A 24,196-nucleotide genomic window follows, 5' to 3' on the forward strand; every position below is an offset into this window, starting at 1 on the left:
CCCACTCCCATCTTTAAATTCCTGTCTTTTTAAGAAATCTCTTATGAAATTAAATTGGCACATCATATTCTTGCATCACACTCTGAGCACAGTTAGGCTTTGGGTTATGGTGAGCTTTCAGAAGACACTGCCAGCACCACTCTGTGTCCCGAGTATTTTACCCAGGGCATAGGCAGCTCATATGTTCTGAAGCAATTACTATGCTAAGTACCCAGTGATTTATCTTCCCAGAGACTGAAAATAAAGGTATAAAAGAGATCCACACAATGATTTATGGGCGTTAACATATGGGCGTATGTTTCTCTGGGGATAATTAGGTGACTATGCTAATAACAGCAAGGATGCCTTGATACATTAAAACAAATTCTCACAGTGATGTTCCTGAGTGTTTCATTAGTGTCAGGAGTGTATATATTTAAACAGGAGAGAGAGATGAGAGAGGCCCATATGTGTTTGCAAAAATAACCCTCTCCCTTCCTGCCGCAGGCAAGCAGAGGAAGCCCTGTTTGACACAGGCGCTTGCATTAGGTGTGTTCACTGCAAGCTTCCCTTTGTGGGAGCAGAAAACTGCACACAGTGCTGAGAGGGGAGGGGGCTGTGGTCTGTAAGGATGGCTGGAAGAATGGGCACTACTGACAGAGAATCAATCAAAACCTGCTGGGCTTTGCAGGACTTGTGTACTTCTAAAAGTGCAACCTAGCACACTCTGGAGCAGACTGTTCAGAGCTCCATGACAACTCCGAGTGCCAGGCTCCGTGCCTTGGAGAAGTAAAGGTTCCCAGCTCAGCCAGGGAGGTTTCTCTCTGAGCTTCCCTGGACTTGCTGGCGGGCGGCTGGCATGGAGCCCCACGTGTCCTTGAGAAATTCTCCCTGCTCCCACCAGGAGGGCTCTCTAGATTTTCAGTCACTGTGGAGACATCAGAACCAATCCCACCTTAAACGCTGCCCGTTGAAGTGGGCTCAGACTGCAATGCCTCTGCCTGTTTTCCAGCACTGTAACTGCTCTGGAGCTAAACTTTACACAGTTTATGTTCTTATGCTTTCAAATTTTATCTTTTTTTCTTTTTTGTGCTTTTCCTCCAGTGAGGCCATGTCTAATCCTCTGACTTCTTGTATTAAGTCTGTGTAAAATTGCACTTTTGCAACACAGCAAACCACTAGCCTAACGATCCACAATTCCCAGTGTTACAGAAGCATCCTCGGGGATACATGGGTTTATAGAACAATCATCGGCGGGGGGGTTGAGCAGTGACAGGAGACAGGGTTCTGCCCTCTCTCTGTGATGACAGTGGCCGTGCTGAGGGCAGGAGACGCCCAGTGGGTGAGTGAGTGGCAGGCATGTATTTCGTGAGGCTGTATTTGCATTTCCTGCCCCTCGCGAACTTGTCGGGCCTGCTGGGACTGAGTCTCGGCTTGTGGAAGTGATTACAAGGCAATTTATACCAAACAACAATCCCTACTGTTGTGTTTGCTACAAACTTGGCTGCAGTACAGTAATGTTTAGTAGATTAATAATGTCTGCTTCGGCCTCTCCTACTGCCTCAGCAAACAATTTTCATGTATAATACATGCTCTCATTTAGTCTAACTAGAACGCAGCCCAAGGGTCAGAATAGCCATACCTGCACGCTGACAAGAAGACACTCTGGGTATCCAGATGAGAGACCAGGTTTATCCCCTCTCCATACCAGGGTCCAAGAAGACTTCTGCTTTTGCAGAATCAGCTCTGCTGGGCAGGTCCCCCTGAAATCACAGAGCGGTGCCAGATGCCCCCTTTTGCAGAAGAGGGTCTGTCCGATCAAAAGGGTCACCGTGGGCAGCAAAGGCAGCACAGAGGCACTGGGACAGGCAGATACTTCTTGAGCATATGGCATTTTAAAAAAGAACAGCAATTTTTAAAATTAAAACCTACACATATATATATATATAAAATATGCAAAAATTAGTATTTCACACCAACAATTGATCACAGTGCACGCTGTGAGGGCGTACAAGGTTGAGTAAGTGGTTTCTGGTCTTGCCTTTGCACAGTAAGCCCAAAAGTTACAAACCCTCCGTATGGCTTAGCTTGTCAATTCTCAGTCTCTTGTGGGAAACAGTGAGTCTGCCCATGTTACATAATGTGTGTAGTAGGAATGCCAGGATATGCAAATATAGAAGTTACACAATGAAAGCAAGACTAAATTAAAGCTGTTTACAGTCAAAAAATGAGAGAACCGGCACTGCAGCCTTTTTATTGTTACACCACTGAAGTGAGTGTGTACTGTCCATTACACAGCCACAACCTGGCTATTTAGGTGCTTGTAATGTATAGTACAACTGTTTCCCTCCCTCTTTCCACTGCTGTTTATGCCTTCTCAGTAACAGCTAAAATGGAGGCTACCAATCTTGGGTACGATGAAAGGGGAATGCTGTAAGTAGCCTTGTTAGGTTTATGACAGCTCTCATTGGAACAAATTATTAAGGATAGCAATCATGTAAAGTCTAAGGACTGTTGACTTCTAGCCGGGCTGTGGCAACACTGTTGTGACAGCTGGTTGATAAGAGACTCTCTGCTATTGAACTCGGTGACCCAAACACTGAGGCTGAACATCTCCCATAAGAAATACAGGTTGTGTCACAGGTGCAGGTGCCCTCAGGTGCACCATGGTAAACGTCAGCAGCACCGTCTTCAGTGCAGGATTTCTTGCTGTTCTCGTACACCGAGGTCACACGTATGCAAAGCTATGGGTAAGATACAAGAGTTCAGACCGGTAGGTCAGGTTAGTGTCTGCCAAGAAAAGGTGGGCACGAGAAAGGAATTTCATCTTGGCTTATCTGAGTGATGCCTTACCATCCCAGTGCTCAGTGCTCAGTGACACTGGCAGTTTTCACTGCCACAGATAGGTGTGTTGCTTGACCACAGCTAGGAAAAGAATGAAAAGTGTATATACAAAACAACTTGACAAGCATCAGAGGAAAAACATTATCAAGCAAATTATTTATCAAATGGTGCTTGGTCATATGCAGGAAAAAGAAAAAGAGCTGGTTTGTGAAGAATATCCAAGCTACCTACGTTATTTTCACTGAGCTGTGAGAGCTGGGTTTGCCTTTGATTCAGATGACTAAATATGAAATCTGTTCTCCTCATTAAACACATACATTAAGGCCACATACATTATTTTTATTTCCTCAGGAAGTATGCACAAATGTTTTCTGAAGTTGATTTGTTTGCTACTTTGTACACTTTGTGGTTCGGTTGATGCTTTCATGGTGGAAAGGGAAGAAAATCTCCAGTGCCAGCTTGTGGTTGTGGGGCATTTCTTGTTAATCTGCTTCCTTCTAAGACACTGTTGTGGAGAATCAGTGATATGGACTATGAACACAGTAAACCAGAAATACTAGTAGGACAGCCAGCTCTTGAGACTGGAGTTTTTGTTAGCAATTCAGGAATTAAAAATACAAGTGAGATATAACCCTATAAATGTATTTAGAATTATACTAAACACAGATACACATTTGAAATTTGAACCCAAAAGGGTATCAGGATTAGCTTTGTCTTCATAGCAAAGTACATGTAAACTTCAGCTCCTAAGGCTGAGACTGGAGGGGCTGAAAATTAACAGCCATTAACCTTTGCTGTAGTGGGAAAATGTAGATGAAATAACATCTTCCTTCTAATATTTTCTGCTCTTTTTTTTTAATTTTTTTCCTAATTATCCTTTTTTTTTCCTTTGGCAGCCATAAAACTTTGTAACCAACCACAAATCACTATAAAAATGGAAGAGGGAGGCTGTAAACAGACCATTTTCACTCTTAATTTATTTTGCTTATTCATATTTTGGGCATCTATATTTGTTTATAGGATTGCTGTACATGAATAAAAGCACTATAAATGCTCCCAAGCTATTGGTTACAAATGATTTAAAGCTCATTCCCTCTAAAAATTAATCATGTAAAAATGAAGCCTTCCTGTCCACACACTCATCTCCCTGCATGTATTCAAGTCTGCCAGCTCTTTAAGAGAGTCAGCTCAAACTGAGCAGAAATGCTGTGCCTGATCTCAGCAGTGCCCGGAATATGGGGTGATTCTGAAGCATTTTGGGGTACTTTTGTTAATTGCCCATCCATGACAACCTAGTGAGTGAGACAGGTTCCTGTTGTTCCTCCCATCCCATATCCACCATCACCCACAAGTTCCCCTGGGGACGCCTGTGCATGGTCACTCATAGCGATGTGCTTTGGTGCATGCTTGTGTGGCAGTGTCCCAGCCCAGTGCTGATGGCAGGAGGAGCTGGGGACAGCACAGAGTGTGCTGCTGGTGCAGCACCCAGAGGAAAACAGCCATAATTTACCTGCAAACTGATTGCTTTTACAGCTAACAAGGTGAAGGTCCAACACATCTGGCAACTCACAGGGCCATTTTTCAGAGGAAGAATATAGTTTAAGGGACACATTTCCTACACCTTCTACGTAATGAGGGGCTGTGCTGTTTGGGAGGAATGGTTTGTTACATCACTGTGGAAGTACCAGTGCAACTGTCGTAGTGGATTATCAGAGGCCTGAAGGCTTTGTAGATGTGCTCGTTCTGCATACAGATGAACCCACCACTTCTCCAAGCTTGCTCAGCAGCCCGGTTTAAGTCTCCAATGCAGGTCCACTGATCTTTGTATTCCCTTGAAACAGCCCATTTAGAATGATCGTTAATGGAATAAAAGGTGAAATTCAATGGCATCCCGATTAGGTTTATGTTGTACACATGATAGTCAAGAGAGCAATTTGAGGGAAGTTTTTGGCCAGAATGCTGCCAGAATTCAGCCAACAAATCAGTCTTCAGTTCCTGAGCCATCCAGGCCACGTAGATATCTGTGGAATAACACAGGGAAATTAGTCTTTCCTGTTCCTTTAAGAGGGGACTGAAAAGTATCACCTAAATTGGCCTGGTTTGCATAAAGTGAGCTAGAGGGGGGATTTTGCCCCCTCCCCTTATTTTGACTTCCGTTTCAGAAATTCATTTCTACTTTTTCTCCTTATCCTGGAAAAGCTGTCACAAACAATCAGCAGCAAAAAGAGGAAAAAGAAAATAATCAAGTCTTCTTCATAACAAGAAGCAGGTGATCAAACCTCTCTGTTGTTATTACTGAATAAGAGGAAATACTTTTTCTGAAAACCCATTGTTGAATACCTTAAGGCATTTGAAGGACCAGGGAGCTTTTTGCTTTGTGGGCCTGAGAGAATATCATGATGGGACACAATTCCTTGCCCTTTGTTACATTTATTTCTGAAGCTGAAGGGTTTTTTCCCCTCAAAGACAATACTAATTGACAAAGAATATATTAATTGCTTATTTCTCAATTAAGAATGCATGATAGGTAGAGCAACAGGTTCTCTTACCGTCTATGAACAAATGTGACTTTGCAAAGTGGAGAAAGGTTTCCCCCTGAGCTGACTGCAGTTTGGAGAGGTGGCGCAAGGGGACAGAGGGCAGCCTGGACCCTGCACAGAGTTTCTGCAGATTTGGGAGATCAGCTTGAAAGATGTTAGGGATGGAGCAGCTGTAGATTCCTGGATTATAACTCAGCATCTGTTGGTCTAAGAAAAACACAAATAAATAAACACTGGAAGAATTAAATGGGTTAAAGCAAAGCAATCAAGAGAGTAAAGTTCTGCCTTGGAAAGGAAACCTAAATCCTTCTTAATCTTCACAGCCTGTCTCTGGGAAGAGTTCAAGTATCAAAATATCTTGGTTTAGCCACCAAAATCACATTGATTGCTTTCTATTCTGACTGGCCCTGCAGCACGTAGACTGTCTAGGGGAGTACGCTCAGGTTTTTCCACTTATACCTCATTATTCTGAGTAAAACTGTTAACTGTGGATCTCTGTCCACTGCCACCTCCACCCAGGCTATCTTCGAGCAATCACAAAAGGCTCAGATGGCATGAGTAAATCCAAGCCTGTCTGCATTTACAGGAGTAGTTTGCAGTGAGCTTGTTGCCAAGCCACATGCAAACAGAAGGGCTGCCAAGTGCTCTAGTCTGGTTTTAGGGAGAACAGAGCTTGACTTTCAGCATCTGGATTGAATTTGCAGAAGAAATGTACTTTGCTGTACAGAGCTCAGTTTAACTGCAGAACGTCCTCGTCATGGATGCCATAAAGAGCAAAGGAACAAATGGGCTCATTATGATGAGTTCATGGAAGACCAGTAAAAACTTTCCAGTCCTTCTGGCTGAAGAAATCCCTGAATCACAGACTGCCAGAAGCTGGGAGGATGGAGCAGGAAAAGCACTAGTGTTTGCATCTCATTTTCTTGTCCTCTTTCCATAAACACATGCATAGATGCACTTCCACAAACAGGAACCTGGTTTTGATAGCTCTGAGGTGTGGCCAGCCTGGCAATTTGCACACTGTACATGTTTCAGTAATACCATTTGAAGTTTGTAACTGAGGAAAGAGTGAGAAACAGTGTGAAAAGCATTAAGGAACATGCCAGTATGACCTTTTGTAACGCCTGTTGATAGTCCCTTTTAAGGATTTCAGTACCAGAGACCACTATCAGATTGTTCTGAATTTTACAGGTACGAATTTTGGGGGTTGTGTTTGTTGGCTTTTTTTAATATATATATATATATATATATAGGTTTTAATTATTTATTTTTACTATTGGTATTTTATGTGGCAAAAAGTACCTGGAGAAATCTTGGGTGATATTTGTTCCATATTCATAACTCCTGACAAGTCAAGCCTCCAGCTCAAGCAGTGGTTGCATTACATTTTTAGAACCGCAGACAGTTGCAGCTGAACGAGCTATTACTGTTCAAAGTGATTAATCATCCTACTTTATATTTCCAAAGTATTTTGTGTGTGTGTGGACTCAATAAGCATTTGTGACTATTATTACCCCAACAGTTCCCATGGGGAGATGGAGTCAAAGAGTGAATTTCCCACATTCACAGAGGAAATCATTAGATAAACATGACTGAAGCCAAGAACACTGTTTGTAAGGGCCCACTTTGGTTTCCCAATCTGACCGTGAAGGACAAGAACAAGCAATTTTTGAGGCAAAGCCTCAAGGAAAGCAGTCAGAGAGGTGTGGTGGGACAAAGGCTTTCTCAGGAGGAAGCTTTTCAGACCTATTTCAGTGAACTGGTCATATTTGAAGGTTATACAGATGGCTGTCTGTCCATAGATCTCCCCAGTAGCTGGATACCCATAACCATCTTCAGGGATGGGAGGAAACAGGGGCACACTGTGAATCACCCAGCATCCTTGTGATTTGTCCAAGAGCAGAAATCCTGTCAAAAAAAAAAAGGTTATTGCAAATGAGTTAAGGAGGAAAAAGCCCCGAGACAGTAGAGCTGTGTCCTATTTTGGATTTGCTGCTGCAGACACCATACCTTAGTGCATTTATGTCTACAGTAAACTGGCTCTGGATTAATGGATTAAAGGAGAACTAATATTGTATTAAAATTACATTAATTCTCTCTTACGTAGCCAAAATCAAACTATCACCATGTTCTTTCTGAAATAGAAATCTTTTCAAAACCCTTCTCTTTCTCTGCTTAAAATTTCGTCTTCAAAAAGTCTGTTGATTTAGTGGCTGTGACCCTTTCACCACTGCTCATTTTCCTTCCCTTCATAGATTCACTGCATAAGGGGAAGGAGACTCCATCAACACTGTGTCTTCCTTTCTAGACCAAATCCTCTTCCATGGGGCAGTAGCAGAGAGATGGGCAATGCCTCCCCTGCAGCAGGGTGCTCTGGGAAGGAGTGCAGCTTCTGAGTTGTCCCCACTGTTGCAACCTGAACATACAGCCCTGCAAAATGTGTTCATCCCGAAGCCAGGATGGGCAAACCCCATCTGCTTCCTCAAGTAAACAATTAGACCTCCACTAAAATTTATGCTTATTTAAAGACTTGCTTTACTTATACTGCATACTTTAGTGCTTCCATGATCTTGGCAGCAGTTTTTTGACCCTGAAAGAGAAAGTGTGGAGGGGTGTCCTGGGTTTGTTTGGCTTAAACCACAACAAGGGGGTTATATTCAGGGTGCCTTTCCCTTCACACCTTGTAGTGCTGTTGCCATTAGGCTCAGGACAGTGTGATTTGTACTCACTGAGAGGAGCTATATGAGTTTCAGCTCTTGAAAACAAAGGGTCCGTAAACCCTCAATTTTTCAACACAGCACAGGCATAGCAAAACCAAAACAGAAGCCACAGCATATATAAGTATGTAACTAACCACACATCATGGAAATCATTCTCCAGTTTTGCTACAGGCAGAAATTTTAGGTATGCAGATAGACAAACAGACAAGTAGATGTTATCCACAGCTTTAGAAAGGAGAAAATAATAGCCTGGGACTCTCCCTGTACCTTTGGTATGTCCTCTTTTCCACCTATCAGAGTCTGATTGAGGGACCTCATCGTTGTATATCGCATATGCAGTGCTGTTCTTCTGCAGGAAAACACACATTTCTGAAACACGACATTGAGTAAAAGGAAGGCTTTTAAGTGAACATCTGCTGGGAACAGAAGGATGAATTCAGGACTTCTCTGTGTGAACATCCTGAGCCTGATCTTTCTCCCAATTCAGCTGACACAGTCTCTGCAGAAGTTAGAGTAAAATAAACCTGGAGACTCAGCGTTAGGGTCCCGGTTAATGTAAGTTGGAAGTTCTCTCAGTCATTGCAGTAGATCTTCCTCAAGAGGTCGGACAGGCTCACTAAGACAAATTAAATGGGATTATTTGGCACTCACAAAGAAGTTCCTCCTTTTTTTTTTGTGCCTCTCTGATTTAGCAACCAGATTTGGTGAAAATGTTTGCCAAGGAACGACAGACTGACAAGTGTTCTTGTGAAGAACAAGCAACTACTGCTTTTCACAAAATACTGGCATACAGCCACACCTTATTCCCCCTGAATAGAGAACTTCGAAGGAGTTGGGACACGCTCCCCCTCCTGATGGACTTTGAGTTTGTGAACAGTTTATGACAATTATAGCAAGGCCTGGAACAGGACAGTTGACTGGTTTGTCAATATTTGGCTGACATTGGGGAGTCTCTTCTACATATAAATTCATGACACACTACCACTAACCCGCAGCTGATATGCAAAGACACACACAGCTCCAAAGAGTACTATGCAGGTGCTAAAAAAATAACTATAGGCAGATCTTGTTGTATTTTATAATCGCTTCACACAAATATAAATGAGGTGTCTGACTGTGAGTGTAAAAGAAAGCAAAGGCCTAACAAGCAGCCTATCACTGCTGAAGCATCACAGTGGTTTCAGGGGGAAAATCAAAACCCAGACTTGTGACAGAGCATGAAACACGTACATGGGAGGGCTTAGGACAAGTGTAACAGTCACCACTGGCCCTGGTCTGAGTTCAGAGCCAGCTCACAGCTCAGATGTTGCTCAGTGTGGACTGCAGAGAAGCAGCCACTGGGACTATGCACCGATGCTAATTTTTTTGATGGGCAACACTTTGACCAGAAATTAGGAGTCTGAGAACAATTTCTAATTGCAGCCAAAACTGCAAATAACCTCCCAGCTGCCAAGATGCTTCCCTTGACGTGTTGTAGTAGATCTAGTCTGTCAGGTCTGGCCATACCTCTACGTGCTTATTTTGGCTGGTTTAATTTCATTTGCGTGTAATATCAAGTGAGCATCCCAATGGTAATTAAACGTTACTTGCCTGGGATTCATACGTCTCATACAGCTGCTTCAGTGTTTGCCCCAGAGCGCCTTGTGTCATGTTGACGAGGTATTTACCGAGCTGCCACTGTGGAGCCAGGGCATCCATGTACATGTATTCCAGCCCCAGCGTGGATATCTCTCCTTTGACATGTTTTGGCAACTTGTAAAGAGCAAACCTGCAACAGTGAAGAGCAGTTGTTATTTTACAACCATCCTGTTTGAATGTGTAAATCAACACCTCCTCCCCTCCTGAGGATTTAAGAGAAGGGTGATTCTGGGGGTGCCTATGCTGGAGGGGTACCAGTGCCACCAGCATGCAGCATGGATGTCTCAGTTCAAGGTGGTGAGCCAGTGCAGGAACCAGCAGCAGTTCAACAGCAACTGCTGCGGACAAATTTGTTCTGCTTCTTAGCCAGCAAAGGAGGCTGATTCGGCACCAAACTGCTGTTGCTGTGGCCAGAACTGCTGTTGGTACCCTGAAAGAATTTGAGGTAGCCCTGGTTTGGAGTCCCATTTAGCCATCAAATCCCTGCTACTCCTGGTTCTGGTGAAGAACGTCAGGTCCCAGACTCAGCCTGACATTCTCATGGTCAACCTGGACACCCCCTAAAATTTATTTTAATATTACATAAATATAACTCTAAGTGAAATAAAATTGTGCATTAGAATTATAAAACTGCATATTAAACCCACAAAATAATTATAAAGCCATGTTATTCCAATCCTGCTTTTCATAACAGACTCTCACCATCCTGAACTGTTGCAGACTATTTGCAAACCATTAGCCAGAAGGACAACTCTTTTCTCAAAGATTATTATTTGAACATATACATATTCTCAAAATATTGAGTACTCAATATTGTCACCAAATGGCTCAGCTCATACTAATGTCCCTGATGAAGTAAACAGCTTTTCCCAGTGTGTAAGTCCATGGGATTAATTGCAATATAAATAATTGAGACCCTTTCTTTGAGTGCCATACTTGAGTAATTTGTTATTTACGTCATTGTAAGAACTGAGTATCATTATTTTTAATCCTATACTTTTTACTAAAAATGCAGCCTGACTGCACTTAACCTTTCAAGTATAGCAGGAGGAGTAAGCCTTGCCCAGTGTAGTTGCAGTCTCAAGCTGGTCCAGAAAGGCAGCTCTGAAAGCAGGTAAGAAGTGGCAGGAAAGCATTTTGCTAGAGGAACATTCGATCGGTGGGAAACATGCATGTATAGGCAGGGGAGAAACACACCACTGGTGATCCTGGTAATCCACCTGCACTGCCAGTGACTGAGTGATGTTCCTTAAATATCTCAGAAGAAATTGTTGCTGATAACAGATCACAGAGAAGAGAATAAAATTATCTGGATAGTAAGGCTGGGGACAACTTTACACGCACAAGGATCCACAACAATTCCTGTATTTGAAGTGAAGATTCAGAAAGGAGAGGAACAGCAATAGCTACAATAGTATGAGCTGATCCAAGAATTAGTATCTGAAGCCTTTCCAAACTGCTTTGAACTGTATTGGAAGATTTATGCTTTCAGATGTTTAGAGCCTTGCATCTGGCAAACCCATGTTAGCAGGTATGCTCATGGAAATGTTAGCAGTTGAGCTATCAGTAAATTACTTGCCAGTTCCCAGTGGGTACATGGTTTGGACCTTTCCAGAAAGCCAGTATTAGCAATTAAAGTTGTATAAAAGTCTCACAAAAGTTTCTCTAGAGCTTAGGCACTGGTAGGAGCAGAGTGAAAGTTATTTTCATGAGGACCAAAAGAAGGCAAATCTGCTTATACCCAATTAGCATTGTCACATTGTTTGCTTGTGACTGAACACTAACTTGCTCCAAATAACCACATCTTTACTTCTAACCACATCTTTACTACTTCTCTCCATCCCCTTTCCCCCCAAAAGCCCAAAGAGCATGCATCTGTGGGTTCCGTCCTTGACTCAGCATTTCTCAGAAAGCAGAGTTTTGGCTTTTATGTGCATGGAAAGCTTCCCACAGAACACAGTGAGTTCGGATGAATAAAGGAACGACTCTGTGCACTCCTTAGCTGATCTTATGGCTGTTTGCTCTGGTAGCTCCTGCGTGTGGTGCAGTGAAGGTGGTGGGATGAGATCCTGAGGGGAATGAAAACACAGGGGAGACTTTTGCCAGCACCAGCACTACGGGCACGGCTGGGGAGCACAGATGGGATCAGTTCAGATAGGGCAAGTGATTCCTCTGGTTCAGTGGCAAATGGAAGGGTGCATGAATACTAATAATGAGTAATTATGGAATGCTGCAGGATGAAACCACTGGAGAGTAGGAACTCACATAAAGCTCTTGCTAACTGGATATAAAACCTGCAGTGCCATGTTTGTTTGAAAGAGCATTGACGTCTTTTGGTTAAGAGGAAGCATTTCTTAGCAGTTTCAGTTCTGCTTCTCCTATCAGCTTCATAGCAACGAAATCCAGAGTCAGGCAAAAGGTGACTACGGCTGGCACATTGGAAAGGAAATCTCCCATCCTTCTTGTTAAATTTGTCAGAAGGGAACACAGTTTTGGCTGGGCAGATCCCCCAGTTCCCACCTGGAATGGATCCCACACTGCTGGTGTTTAGACAGAGGCACAGTGAATCACTCCTAGCCACAGTTTTCAAAGAATTTCTCAAAAAATTTGGGTACAAAAAATGTGTTTAAGGAATGAATGGTAAATAGGGTTGGTTTGTTTGTGTTTTGGTTTGGGCTTGGATTTTTTTTCTACCTTTAGCACAAACAGACGCATTCTGCAAGGAATAATTGCAGTTTGTGGAGAAACGAAATTCCTCATACATTAAAGCTGTTGAATAGCTGCACTAAATAACAGTTTGATTCCTGAAAACTCACACCATCCAGAAGGGCCTTGGAAAGGGTGACAAGTCAGAAGGATTGACCAGACCCTCACACATTTGATGTTATGCCAATCCAGAGCACAGCCTGCTTTATGCTCCCGCCTGAGTAGCCTGGCTGCGCCAGGAGGAGCTCCTGCCTTCCCTGCAGTTAGCTGTGTGTGCAAGGGGAGGGGTGCGTGAGAATAGCACCTACTTTTTTATCATTTATAGCCAAACTAACCATTGCTCCATGAGAGATACTTTTGACATCGGTTGATATTTATCTCTGTGAGGATTCTGTGCTCTTTTTTTTAAGAGCCTTTATTTCACTTTCTAAACCTCTGCTGGGTATCATGTAATTATACTTTGTGTCTTTCATCTTCAAAGCGTATTAATCCAGTTAATCATTTAAAACCCAAACTCAGGCTTGCTGCTGGCAGTGGGGTGGTACCAGTTCCAACGTGGCAGTGGCTCTGGGGGCAGGGAACGGTGCATCACGGTGCAGACGGTGCTTTCCCACACTGCTGTCCCCACCTCACATCCCTCCTGGGGTGGCTCAGCTATGGCAGCAAGGGGACAAGTCCTTCCACACTGCTCTTCATGTAGGAGCAACACGGCTAAGGGCGAGATACACGTGAGGGGCTGTCGCCAGCGAGCGCAGCTTTGGCACCCGTTCGGAGGTTACACTCCCTTTGCTGATGAGACAAGAACACCGTGTAAAGCAGTGATTACTCTGCAGTTAGTCATAAACCAGTACGGTGGCTGGTTCAGTGAAACAAAATCACATCTCAATAACTTATCCTAGGTTTTCCAAATGAAAAGTTCAGCTACCACTCACAGGCAAACAGGATTAAACCACTGACTGCTATGCATTACTTCCCAGTGATCCACCTACTCCAAGTGGTGTAATCTCAGGTGTTGTTTACTCACCCAATGTTTCTCCCCTGCCTGGTATTTACTTACCAATCAACTGCCTCCCCATTTTCATTCCTGCAGGAGATCTCAGCTGCCCACAGGGGCACGGAGCAGAGAAGCACTAGCAAAGCATGGGGGCACCATGCAGATCTCGCGGGCATTTTGGTTTCCCGGCTGCACAGGGCGAGCACTGGGTAGGCTCTAAAAGGAGAAGCTGTGTTGCATTAAGTGTCAGCTGATGCTGTGCAATGAAACCAGTACACGCCGGGACAGCAGAGCCAGCCTGGACGTCAGGCTTCCAGGTCCTGGCAGTGGGGCCAGGGCTCCCATGAGGCACTGGAAACTGCTCATGGGCAATAAAATAGCAGAATAAGGATTGTCAAGTTACGTTTTTGAGGAAACTTCCCCCCGTATTTTAGGAGGTGCTATTCTGACTATTTAGAGTATTTACGGTATTCTGTTAAAAAAAAAAAGCAAAGCCGCAGATAGGGAAACCCTTTTTGTTTTCCTTTCATTGCTGCAAGGCTGAAGTATGAATTTTTTACAACAGTCTGAAAAGAACTCTGTGTTCAGACAAGCAAAACAAAACCATCTCACTGCGACTGCACCAGCCCTTGAAGCCAGCGCAGCTTTGTATCCTTCCTTAAAGATGGTTTCTGGTGAAGCGCTGAGCTGTGCTCAGCTCTGGGGGCCTTCATCTGCCCGTGGGGACTGAGCCCGCAGGGACTGGCAGGCAGAGAAATGCTCTGAGCCACAGCAATTTGCTTTCAATTAGTTAATATGGGTTTTTAAATTATCTTCTAAGTGCATTAGCCTGTCTCTTAGGAGTAAACATGCTTGAATTGAGCAATTTTACATCTGATAAGCTTTTAGCAACTCACACATAAAAAGCTTCGATTTATATTTTGTTGTGTAAAGTATTCTTTCTCCCTCCTCGTTATGCTTACATTAAAAGGTGATGATTTACATTAAAAGATGTTGATACCAAGTATGGGATATTTCAGCCTTAGCGAAAAATCTAGTGCAGTAAGTTCTGGATATTTTAGCATATCAGAAATCCTCACAACCTCTGCAGTATTTTATCTCCTTTCTAGTATAGCCTCTCCAACACTGTAATAGATGTGTAAATGGGGTGTGTTTGACAGCAGCAGGGTAGACCTGAATAGGGCTTAGCACAAACACAATCAAACATAAGCGATCTCAGAAAGCCAGGATTTTGGAGACGTTGGTCAAGACCTGAATTTCGCTGTTCAGACTGGCTTCTGATCCCTTTTGTAGATCAGAACTGTGTTGTGAGGAAATGCTTTCAACCAGATGATCTCAGCCTGTATTTTCTTCTTGCTCTTGGGAATTGCAGTGTGCACAGAGGAGTTAACAAAACACACTACATTCCAAGCACGTGACAGCTGCCTCCATTTTCTCTTTGGGATTTACACCTGCTCACCTCTCCACCCCTCACAGAAGAATTGCTTTGGTACTCACTGCTTCCACTCAGCCTCAGTGCATCCAAGGTCCATGATGTGGGGCAGCCCTAGGGCCATGGAGTGCATGCTGGGCTCTACCTGCTAATGGGGGGCTCTGCCATGCGGGTCACTGACCAAACTTTGCTGGCCCCTGCATGAAAATAGGGAGGGCTGAGCACATTGCACATGCAGAGCCTGACAGCAGCTGGAAGAGCTGGGAGCCAGAGGTGGTGACAGTTTGTTCTTGGTGCCAGGGAACATCAGGAAATGTATGCAGAGGTGCAGGCTTGGCCTGGCAGACTGCCTGTGGGGTCACGGGTGTGAACGCTGCCTGCCCTCTGCACTGCTGCACCTGCGGTAACTGAGTGCACTGGGACATGTGGGACTCAGAAAGAGATGACAGAGGGGAAACTCAGTGAAGGTCTATGCAGTCAGGACTAACACAAAGATAATGAACAAGACAGACCAGTTTACTGTTACTCATGGCATATGATCTGTCCCCCATAAACTTTTAAATCTCTATCACAGCTGCTACTAACATAATAATAGCTTTCAAAAGCGTTTTTGATTCCCATCAGGACTTCGCAATTTATAATGAAGATATTTCCATTATCTCAGGTAACCACAGAAATAAAGGCCATAAACATCGTTTGTTTCATTGACTGAGTATAACTCAGGCTTCTGTCAAATTCCATTACAACTGTGATATATTTTCTCTGTAGATCAAGGATGTAGAAGTCCTCAACTGTGAATATGGCAAGAACACAATTAAGTTCCTTCGCCTTCATAGAGAAGGGAAAAAGCACTTTGTTAAAGAAGTGGAAGTGTGCACACATCTCCGGCTGACTTCTTGTCATGAGTACCTGGATGGAAACAACTCTGCTGTGATACCTACAGACACCATAAAGAATATTGTCCTTGTGTTGGCCAAGAAAAATGGGGTATTTTTTATTTTTTAACTAACCTTGCTGTTTCTTTCATTTGGAAGTGTTTGTTATAATAACCTTTTACTTTCTAAATACAACAAAAGGATCTCCCTGCCACTAACATGTCAGATCAGCGCTAGAGACCTTCAGTGATTTGGGAGAAAATTTTTCCTCCTCCAGTCTTTATCCTGTGGACTCCTCCTTAGTTTTCCAAAGCCTTTTATTTTCTCACAGAACTAGCAGTAGTTCTTGTAGATTTGTCGTAGAGGACCCATCTTTTTAAATTTAATAGCATATAATACTGCACTATCCCTATATAGCATTTTAAACAGAAGGTCTCAATGTATGTGTGAGTCTTCTTAATTCTGTTAAATGTGTACTTACCTCCCTCAATTGCATCTATCATAATCTGTAGCGTAAATTGTCTGTCTCAGTAACGAAATCTCACCTTTAGCCTGCAAAGCTTAATCAGAATATTGCTATGATTATTTCAGCATTGTATCCTCAAAGCAGAAGGCTTCTCTAGCAGTTTTTCCAAGGACTGCAGATTGTTATACCACAGAATGGGAGATTTTTGACACGACTCTAGTTGTTATTTGCAGTGTGTGCTGCAAGCTGATCAAACGACTAGGCACAGTGTACAACACCAAAAATGAGAGAAATCTGTATTTTTACCAACACCCATCCTTCCCAAATATTTGCAACAATCAGAACAATCTGCTCTCATACACGAGGTAATTGCTTCTTTTTAATAATTCTGGTTTTTGTCTTAGATAGCAACTTTAGAACAATTCGCTATAGATATCTGCCAACACTTCATGACAACATTTTGCCAAGTGGCGTACGTCAAAACCTACGTTCAAGAAGTACCATGGCAACGTCTACAAGAGGTATCTAAAATACCAATACATTCCATTTGCTATTCTGAAGCCATTCATCACTCTCTTCGTTCTTGTTTTCAAGTTAAGATAGCATTTACTGCGCTTTTACTTAAATGTAAATTACAGTGTAAATTCTTATCTTGCAGAATGGTGTTCCCCACATCCACTCATTCATACATGTTCCTAACGGGATCCGCTTTTGTGAAGCTGAGCAGTGCCGAAATGGTGAGAAAAGAATTTGCAGCTTCTCCTACTGTAAATATTTCTGCCAATGAGATGTGAAAATGTTTTAGAGATAGCTAAAGGGCTTACAGCACAGTAAACTGTTCCAGAGGTCTAAAACAAAGAATACCTTTATAGTCTAATTTGGCAGTCCTTGATCTCTGAGACATGGCTGAAAAGCTAATGTAGCTCATATTTGTGTATATATATCCTAAACAAATAATGCTCAACAGCACATCCAGCAGAAGTGCTATATGCTGTGACAGGGTTTAATAGCATTCTGAGAACAGTCTGCTTACTTTTTACATTATACTATATTTTGCAGTCTCACTATTATCGTTATCCTACAGAGAATGCATCATGAAACCTCACACTGTAGGTCAGTTGCCTAGTTTGCACTTATTTTTGAAACCCTGTCAACATGCCTTGGTTTTATTTCTAAGCAAGATGCAGTTTCATTGCTGTGAACCAGATTGGCTTGAACACGGTGAGCACTCAGGTCTACATGCAAACAGTTTTTCACATGAAAATACTTCAGAGTGCACTTACTAGTTTTGTATGCCATGCATCAACAAAGCACCATTTGGCTTCACTAATTGTTTTATGATACTTAAAAGACACAGGCTTTCAAGCTCAACTGTCCATAAATTGGCATTCCAAAGGGAGTATAAAAATCCTCTCTTTTTGCTATGACTCAACAAGAAAGTAAATTCAATCTCACTGTGTTAGTGTTTCTTTTAACCCACCTTTCAGACTACTAGGAAATGAACTGAGACCACTACATCATTTCACACAGTGGGTTTAGAGGATTTAGACATTAGTTCGGTACCTATCTATTACTGCCCTAGTGTAACTTAGACTATTTCCCATCCTACCCTCTCTCTCTGTTTTCCAATGTGTCAAGGTTAGGACCAGTGGTGAGACCAGTTTCTGGCAGACAGGACACAAGTCCTGAGAGGCACATTTGAGTGCTATCCCTGTGTTCCTACTGAAAGAGAAGAGAGAGCCCGTACATGTCTCCAGTGTCTCTTAGCCTAACACTAGCTATGTTAACTACTGCTTTATTTTTGGCAGCCTTAATAGTATAAACTGGTTTCTGGGAAATGGTAAGAAGGAAACCTGAATTTAAAAAATAAAGAAGAGTTTATGCTTTCCTGAAAAGCTGCTGCTCTTAATGTACAGATTGAATTGAATTTTTCATCATCTTGAAAATCCAGCATGAAATTCTTCAATTTCAGGTTTTACACAAACAAAACAAGCCTGTAAGGCTTACTGAAGAAACCACATTTCCTTCTTGGCCTTCCCTTCCTGTAGCCCTCTAGCTGTTTCTCTAGGATTCCCTGCCTAGGTGAACAATAACCGAAGAGAAGATTTCAAATCTGTTTTATTTTTCTCATAAGAGAACCTTCTCTATCTTTAGCATCCTCCTATGCACCTATCAGCCAGGCAAAGAAATTTATTTCTCAGTTAATCCTCTTTTAACACTTTTCTCATCATTAAAAGAAACCCAGTGAGACTTAATAGAATTACAGGCTTATCTTTTTTTGCCATTATATCTGCTGATGAAAGGCTCAGAGTTTTTTAGAAACTGAAAACATCGTAAGTAACTTAACAGAGTCAACATTTGGCACCTGAAGACACAGCGCAAAAAATGCTGAAAGCACAGCACGAGCTGTTCACCTTGGAAGCTTTGTCTATGCATTATATTCTTCAGTGCAAGTTTCAGGGTGATTGCTACACAGCCAGCCAGCCTGCCTTTCAGTAAATCATTCATCACAAGTAGCTTTTTCTAACAAGGCCATGGATTTGAATAGGAGATAAATATGTCTCCAGGTTCACTGATAGAATCTACAATACATTAATACCTTTGCATTACAATCTTACACCCAAGCAATGAATTCATCAAGATCTGGACAAACCCCAAAATATCCTGTCCAAGGACAGTCTCTTCTTTAGATTTTATTAAAGTTTTAGTAAACAGCAGGGGGGTGTAGCCAAAATTATAGATATATCTCCTTGGACTCATTAAAAAAACAAGAGAAAAAATACACAAAAAGCAGTTTTGACAACATCCAGTGACAGAGCAGTTTAAAAAAAACCCAACCCTCTAAACAATCATGTCATTTAGAGATATCAATCACAATGGAATTATTTCCAGTATAAATCCTGCAAAGACACAATTTCAAGACCAAGTCTCTCAGTCTTCCTAGTCCAAGGCAGGATTACTATGCATCACATGTATTCAAGGATTAATTTTTAACTAGGTAGTGTGAGCACCAAGAGCAGCACAGAAACAGCACCCTGGGCTTCTGACACTGACTATCTGTTCCGGCTCTGAACAAGCCTGCATGCCTTAAGGTCTCTCTTTTCTGAATCTGCATTTTTTTGGCAGCTCTGGTCAGTGAAATTTTCAGCTATCATCAGTTTGGTGTGCACTAAACACCTGACCACTTGAAACTGTTTAGCTGCCAGCCAAAAGGGTTGTCAGAAGAAAAAGTTCAGAGCACAACTTTTTAACTGCTTGGTCTTCAGAAGATGATACTCCACTCATGCAGCACTGATCCACAACAGCACATTTTATAAATAGTGGCTGCAAGAAAAAACACTGTCAGTTTGAACCTGTGGGTGGCATCTGTATAGGTGGCAGGTCCTGCTAATTAGCTGAACAGCAGGATTCGCATTGGCTCCTTGCCCTCTCGTTCTTATGGATGCAAAACTCACAACAGAATTTCTGACAGAGGCTCCAAGTCTTTGCACTGGGTGTTTTCTATGCTTGTCTGTGCTGTTAGAAAAGGCTCACCACATCTTTTCTGTACACTGCAGCACTAGTAGCCCATTTAGTTTCCCTTTAGAGCAATTAGTAGCCCCTGAACAGATCAGTAACAGCCAACCCAAAGCATGTCAAGGAGGTGAGAAAGGGGATGTCCTCAGCTCTCCTTGACTACAGCTCAGGGGTTTTCTGTTTTCTAGATTGAGCTCTGATTGCAGTAGTTTCTGTCTTGTTTCTTACCTCTCTGCTAACGCCTGTGTGCAGAAAGTAATTTTTAAAAGTAGTTAGGCTTGCAAGAGGAGCACATGAGTAGGTCCTGAAAAGACAGCTTCATAAGTAAGCACACAGAGGTTTCTTTCTCACTGCCTGAAAAGGAGCTCATACTGTCTCATGTTTTGGGGTCACAGGTCCTCTGGTTGTTTTTGCTGGAATTAAAGACCTGAAACTTATGAAGACAACACAGTCTGGATTTGAAGGCTTCTGTAAGAATGAATACACTACACTTCCTGAAAGAAATGACAGGATTTTATGTGGAGAGCTCTTCTGCAAATGGTCATATGGCGAATGCAAGGATTTTGACTTTGACTGCATATGGTATGCATCATATCGAATAATGTTTATTACCTGACCTATGATCCCAAAGTCCCTCTATACAATACAGCAGCTGTAAGGGCGAGAACTGCAGTTGCTGTGCACCAGCCAACACCCCAGATCTCAGTGGAAGTGTTATCACTTGTACAGGGGGTGAGAGACACCCTTTGGGGGTGCTCCTCTCTTTGATGGTTCACCAACAGAGAGTATTTAAATGGACAGTTCAGTGTTCAATACAGAGCACTTCAGGAGAACAAACAACTAATTTGTTAAATACTTTCAGTGAACTATAGAGCTAGGGGAGAGGAACTCGAGGGGGGGGGGGGGATGACAGGACAGAGAAATTGTTCTTCCATAAAACTCCATGTGCTATGTATTCATCAGAACAGAGAGAGAAAATAAATGTTAAAAAAACCAACAACAAGGACAACAGCAAACCCACAGTAAAGCATTATGGATCTAAACAGACAGCTGATATGAGGTTTTGTAAGAACCTGTGTTACCTCTAGGAATAAAATCCGTGAATGTATCCTTGAAGCGTTTGCTGGGCCACCTGACTGTGGGGAATATTCACCCTCTTACCAGAAAACTGTCAACTGCATCCAGATGCACGTCCTTTGCAAAGTACCACAGGTATTTTCATTCCTCTTGCTGATGTTTTACTTTAATGAATGTTAACCAGACCACTTGAGAAGACCAAAATGAGGCTAGTATTTCCTCTGGCAGTTCTAGGTAAGACTGGAAATTGTTTGGTGGTACAGCTAGATGGTCTGAAAAAAATGTGAACACACTGAGAAGTTCCCATGCTGCTCCCCAGCTGTGAACACAATGGGGGAGAACATATCACTCAGTGCTTGGCAGGACATAAGTAAAAGTGAAAGGAGTGCTACAGCATTGTGTACGCATTCCATAGACCCCATACATGGGGTGGGGAGGGACTGTTTGCACTGCTTTTCTTTACAGTGAGTGAAAATACTAGCAGACTGTTGGCTAAAAAGGTGCCCTAACTCATTGTCTCATCTATTGCCTTGGTTTCAGGTACAAGTCATAGAAGTCGTCTTGAACAACACTTTTTATAATGTTGTAGACATGAAGAATCTAGGCTTGACCAATGACAAAGAAGTAAGTAAATGCTTCAAGCACAACTTGTCTGGACTCTAGAAATACTCAGCCTTAAGGCATAGAAGCAGTTCTGCATAGAACAGGGTTAAAAGGAGCAAATTTTCTCTCCCAGCCCAGTGAAAGCTGCACCTTACTTCTGAAAGAGATTTACACTGATTGATTACACAGGAAAGATAATTGCCTTTCTGTGTTGTTGAGAAAAGCTAAAGGAGTACAGTGGAATGCTTTGGCTATCAAAGGGATCTGTAACAGAGACTACCACCTGAAAAATCATTCCTGTTTTCACCAGCGCTTTGACTTTTGGTTATAATATCAACCTGTGCAGTTTTAACCAAGCAGAATGCATCATGGCATCCTTTCACATAGCCAGGTAGTGTGAAAAGACAGCCCACTATGGCCCTTCCTGCTCCACTGGCAGCACTGAGCTGCCAGAGAACATCCTTGGTGCAGTGGGGTTACAAGCAGATTAGCTAGACCATAGGCTAACCGAGTGACTGAAGATCAGCACTCTACAGGAACAGTGAAGGGATGTTTTTGTAGCTGTTAGGAGCCAAAGCAGATTGGTCCAACACTGGACAAGGTATCAGCCTGTGATCAGGCAGAGGGTCAGAGATGTAGGGGATGAGATACATTTGCTTCTCCTTCCACAGCTGCTCTAGCTGACAGCCAAGCCCAGCTGAAAGTCTGTTATGTTACCCTTGTGTGACAGAGAGAAACTGGGTTATTCCATTTTGCATCAGTGGTCTATAGTGTTTACGCTCTAGTCACCCTCCCTAAGTCTTGTGATTTTGCTATCCTATCCTTGCTGTCTTTCAGGTGGACATTATAGATCCACTTTATCTTGAGATAACATCTACCATTGATGTTCGTAAGAGAAGGAAAGGGCCTGGACATGATTTTATGAATTGGTGAACAGCTGTAGTTTCTGCTGTGATGTTGTTGGCACATCCCTGTCTCAGAAATGACTTGTTTGTTTGTGCTCGTCTCCCTCAGGTTCTGGTTCCAGTGGAAACTCCTTATGGCTCCTGCGCTTGCACACTTGGCAGGAAGACATTCTTAGAAGCACAAGTCCATATGCTAAAAGATGAAAGGCAAAATCTGTTTGGACTGGCAGCTGCCCAAAGAAACTAAAGTTCTTGACTACACTCACACCTTCCTGATAAACTTAGTAGTATGGCTTTCCTATCAACATATACTTCATATTGGCTGCTTCCATTGCTGACTAATTTTCTCACTATGAACTCCTGAGATTAGGATTTCTGAAGAACCCTCAGGAATTCAGAAATCAAAGTCTGTCCCTGAATCTCAGTGTGATTTGAAGATTAAAATCCCCTATGCTCTTTTGGAAATCCCAGCTGGAAACATTACAGTAAATTAATTTTTAAACCAGCTATTCCCAGACCTCTTAATGAAACAATTAACTTGATAATGTCTATAACATGGTTTTGTCATGTAAAATCAGCAACTCTGTATATTCTATTTATTAATGATCCTTTAGAAAAATGAATATACAGGCACAAGAGCAGACGTTTCACTGACGTAACCTGTCATGACCCTTTGATGCCACACTGCTCTACAGGGCTGAGGTTCTGACCCTGTAACTGCACAGGGAATCAGATACTGATTTCTTTGTGAAGGAAATGAAGAAAAAAAAAAAAAAGGAAAAGAAACGAAAGTCTCTCTCGTATCTCTCCTTTGAGGTGTGAATAGTAACAGCTGTTGACTAATTTCTCTGCATGTATTCTGACTGCATGGCCCCTGCTGCTACTCATCGGACTACACAGTTACTATATAACTACTTTCATATTAATCCCTGAGGTGTTTGAGGTTTTGGGCTATCTAATTAAATAGTTTTCCTAAATCTGATATGACTCATGACTTTTGAGCAGGCAGGAATCCACCTAAGTAACCCTATTACTTTTGGGAGGGGTAGGAAGAAAGCTAGACAGACAGACAATGCGTATCTTACTTTAGTTATGCCAGGTGATAACTTTGAACATAGAGATAAAACTATACAGCCAACGGTTCTCATCTTGCAAACTGAGGCTACCATATTTGAAACAGAACTTCTGACAGCTTCAAGACACTGTTCTCATTTTCTGAGTGTCATTTTCACAGATTCCATGTGACAGAGTGCAAATCCAATGGGAATTGCCCAGTTACTTTTGAAAACCACAATTCAGTTGTTTTTGTGCTTTCTCAGTTTGGCAAACCTGCAACATTCCTCTGGGTACAATCATTAAATTCACAGGCACTGAAAATGAGGAGCATGTCCTGCACTGTGTGACATTTTGAGGTGCTTTGTAAGATAGGAACTTGCTTTGGTGAGCAAGACATACCAGATGCAAAGGGAAGACACTGCTCACAAGCCTGAGATCTCTCCTGAAAAACAACAGGACAAATGACATTACAAAGTGAGGCTCTCCCAGATATGCTGCTCTCTGGTCACTAGGAAATTCCAAAAGTTTTATTTGCAACACTTTCAGCTTTTGCCAGGGACATTCTTTCATACCTCGTTAGATTGTGTTGTGTTGTACTTGCGGGCTAATGTCTTGCTACTTCTGCCATTTTCAAGTGCTTGTAATTTATTAATGTATCTTTTAAGGGCAAATAAAGAGCAACATCAAAAGAACAAACTAGTATTTGACTATTTACCAAATAAGAAATGAAACCATTTACTACCTATATAGAAATGCAAACACTGTAAGTAAAGAAATATGTTTTAGTTCAGCCAGTTTTACCTCAAAAAGTGACCAGTCCTGTTCCAAATGACAATTCACTATCA

General features: G+C 42.4%; 1 protein-coding gene across 1 annotated transcript in view; it reads right to left on the reverse strand.

The window, feature by feature from the left end:
• Positions 1–3,782: 3,782 nt before the first annotated feature.
• DNASE2B (deoxyribonuclease 2 beta) overlaps positions 3,783–24,196 on the reverse strand; it is a 33,395-nt gene continuing 12,981 nt past the window's right edge. Inside the window, exons 2-7 of the mRNA XM_062611242.1 lie at positions 13,485–13,637; positions 9,674–9,851; positions 8,351–8,432; positions 7,110–7,271; positions 5,373–5,570; positions 3,783–4,844 (exon numbers count right to left, since the gene is read on the reverse strand). Of these exons, the coding sequence (XP_062467226.1) occupies positions 4,489–4,844; positions 5,373–5,570; positions 7,110–7,271; positions 8,351–8,432; positions 9,674–9,851; positions 13,485–13,637 (1,129 nt within the window). The 3' untranslated portion in view covers positions 3,783–4,488. The remainder of the gene's footprint in view (positions 4,845–5,372; positions 5,571–7,109; positions 7,272–8,350; positions 8,433–9,673; positions 9,852–13,484; positions 13,638–24,196) is intronic.

Source organism: Pezoporus occidentalis, unplaced genomic scaffold (genome assembly GCF_034315485.1).
Source record: "Pezoporus occidentalis ecotype Australia unplaced genomic scaffold, CSIRO_AGI_Poc_V1 ctg151, whole genome shotgun sequence".
Taxonomy (NCBI): domain Eukaryota; kingdom Metazoa; phylum Chordata; class Aves; order Psittaciformes; family Psittacidae; genus Pezoporus; species Pezoporus occidentalis.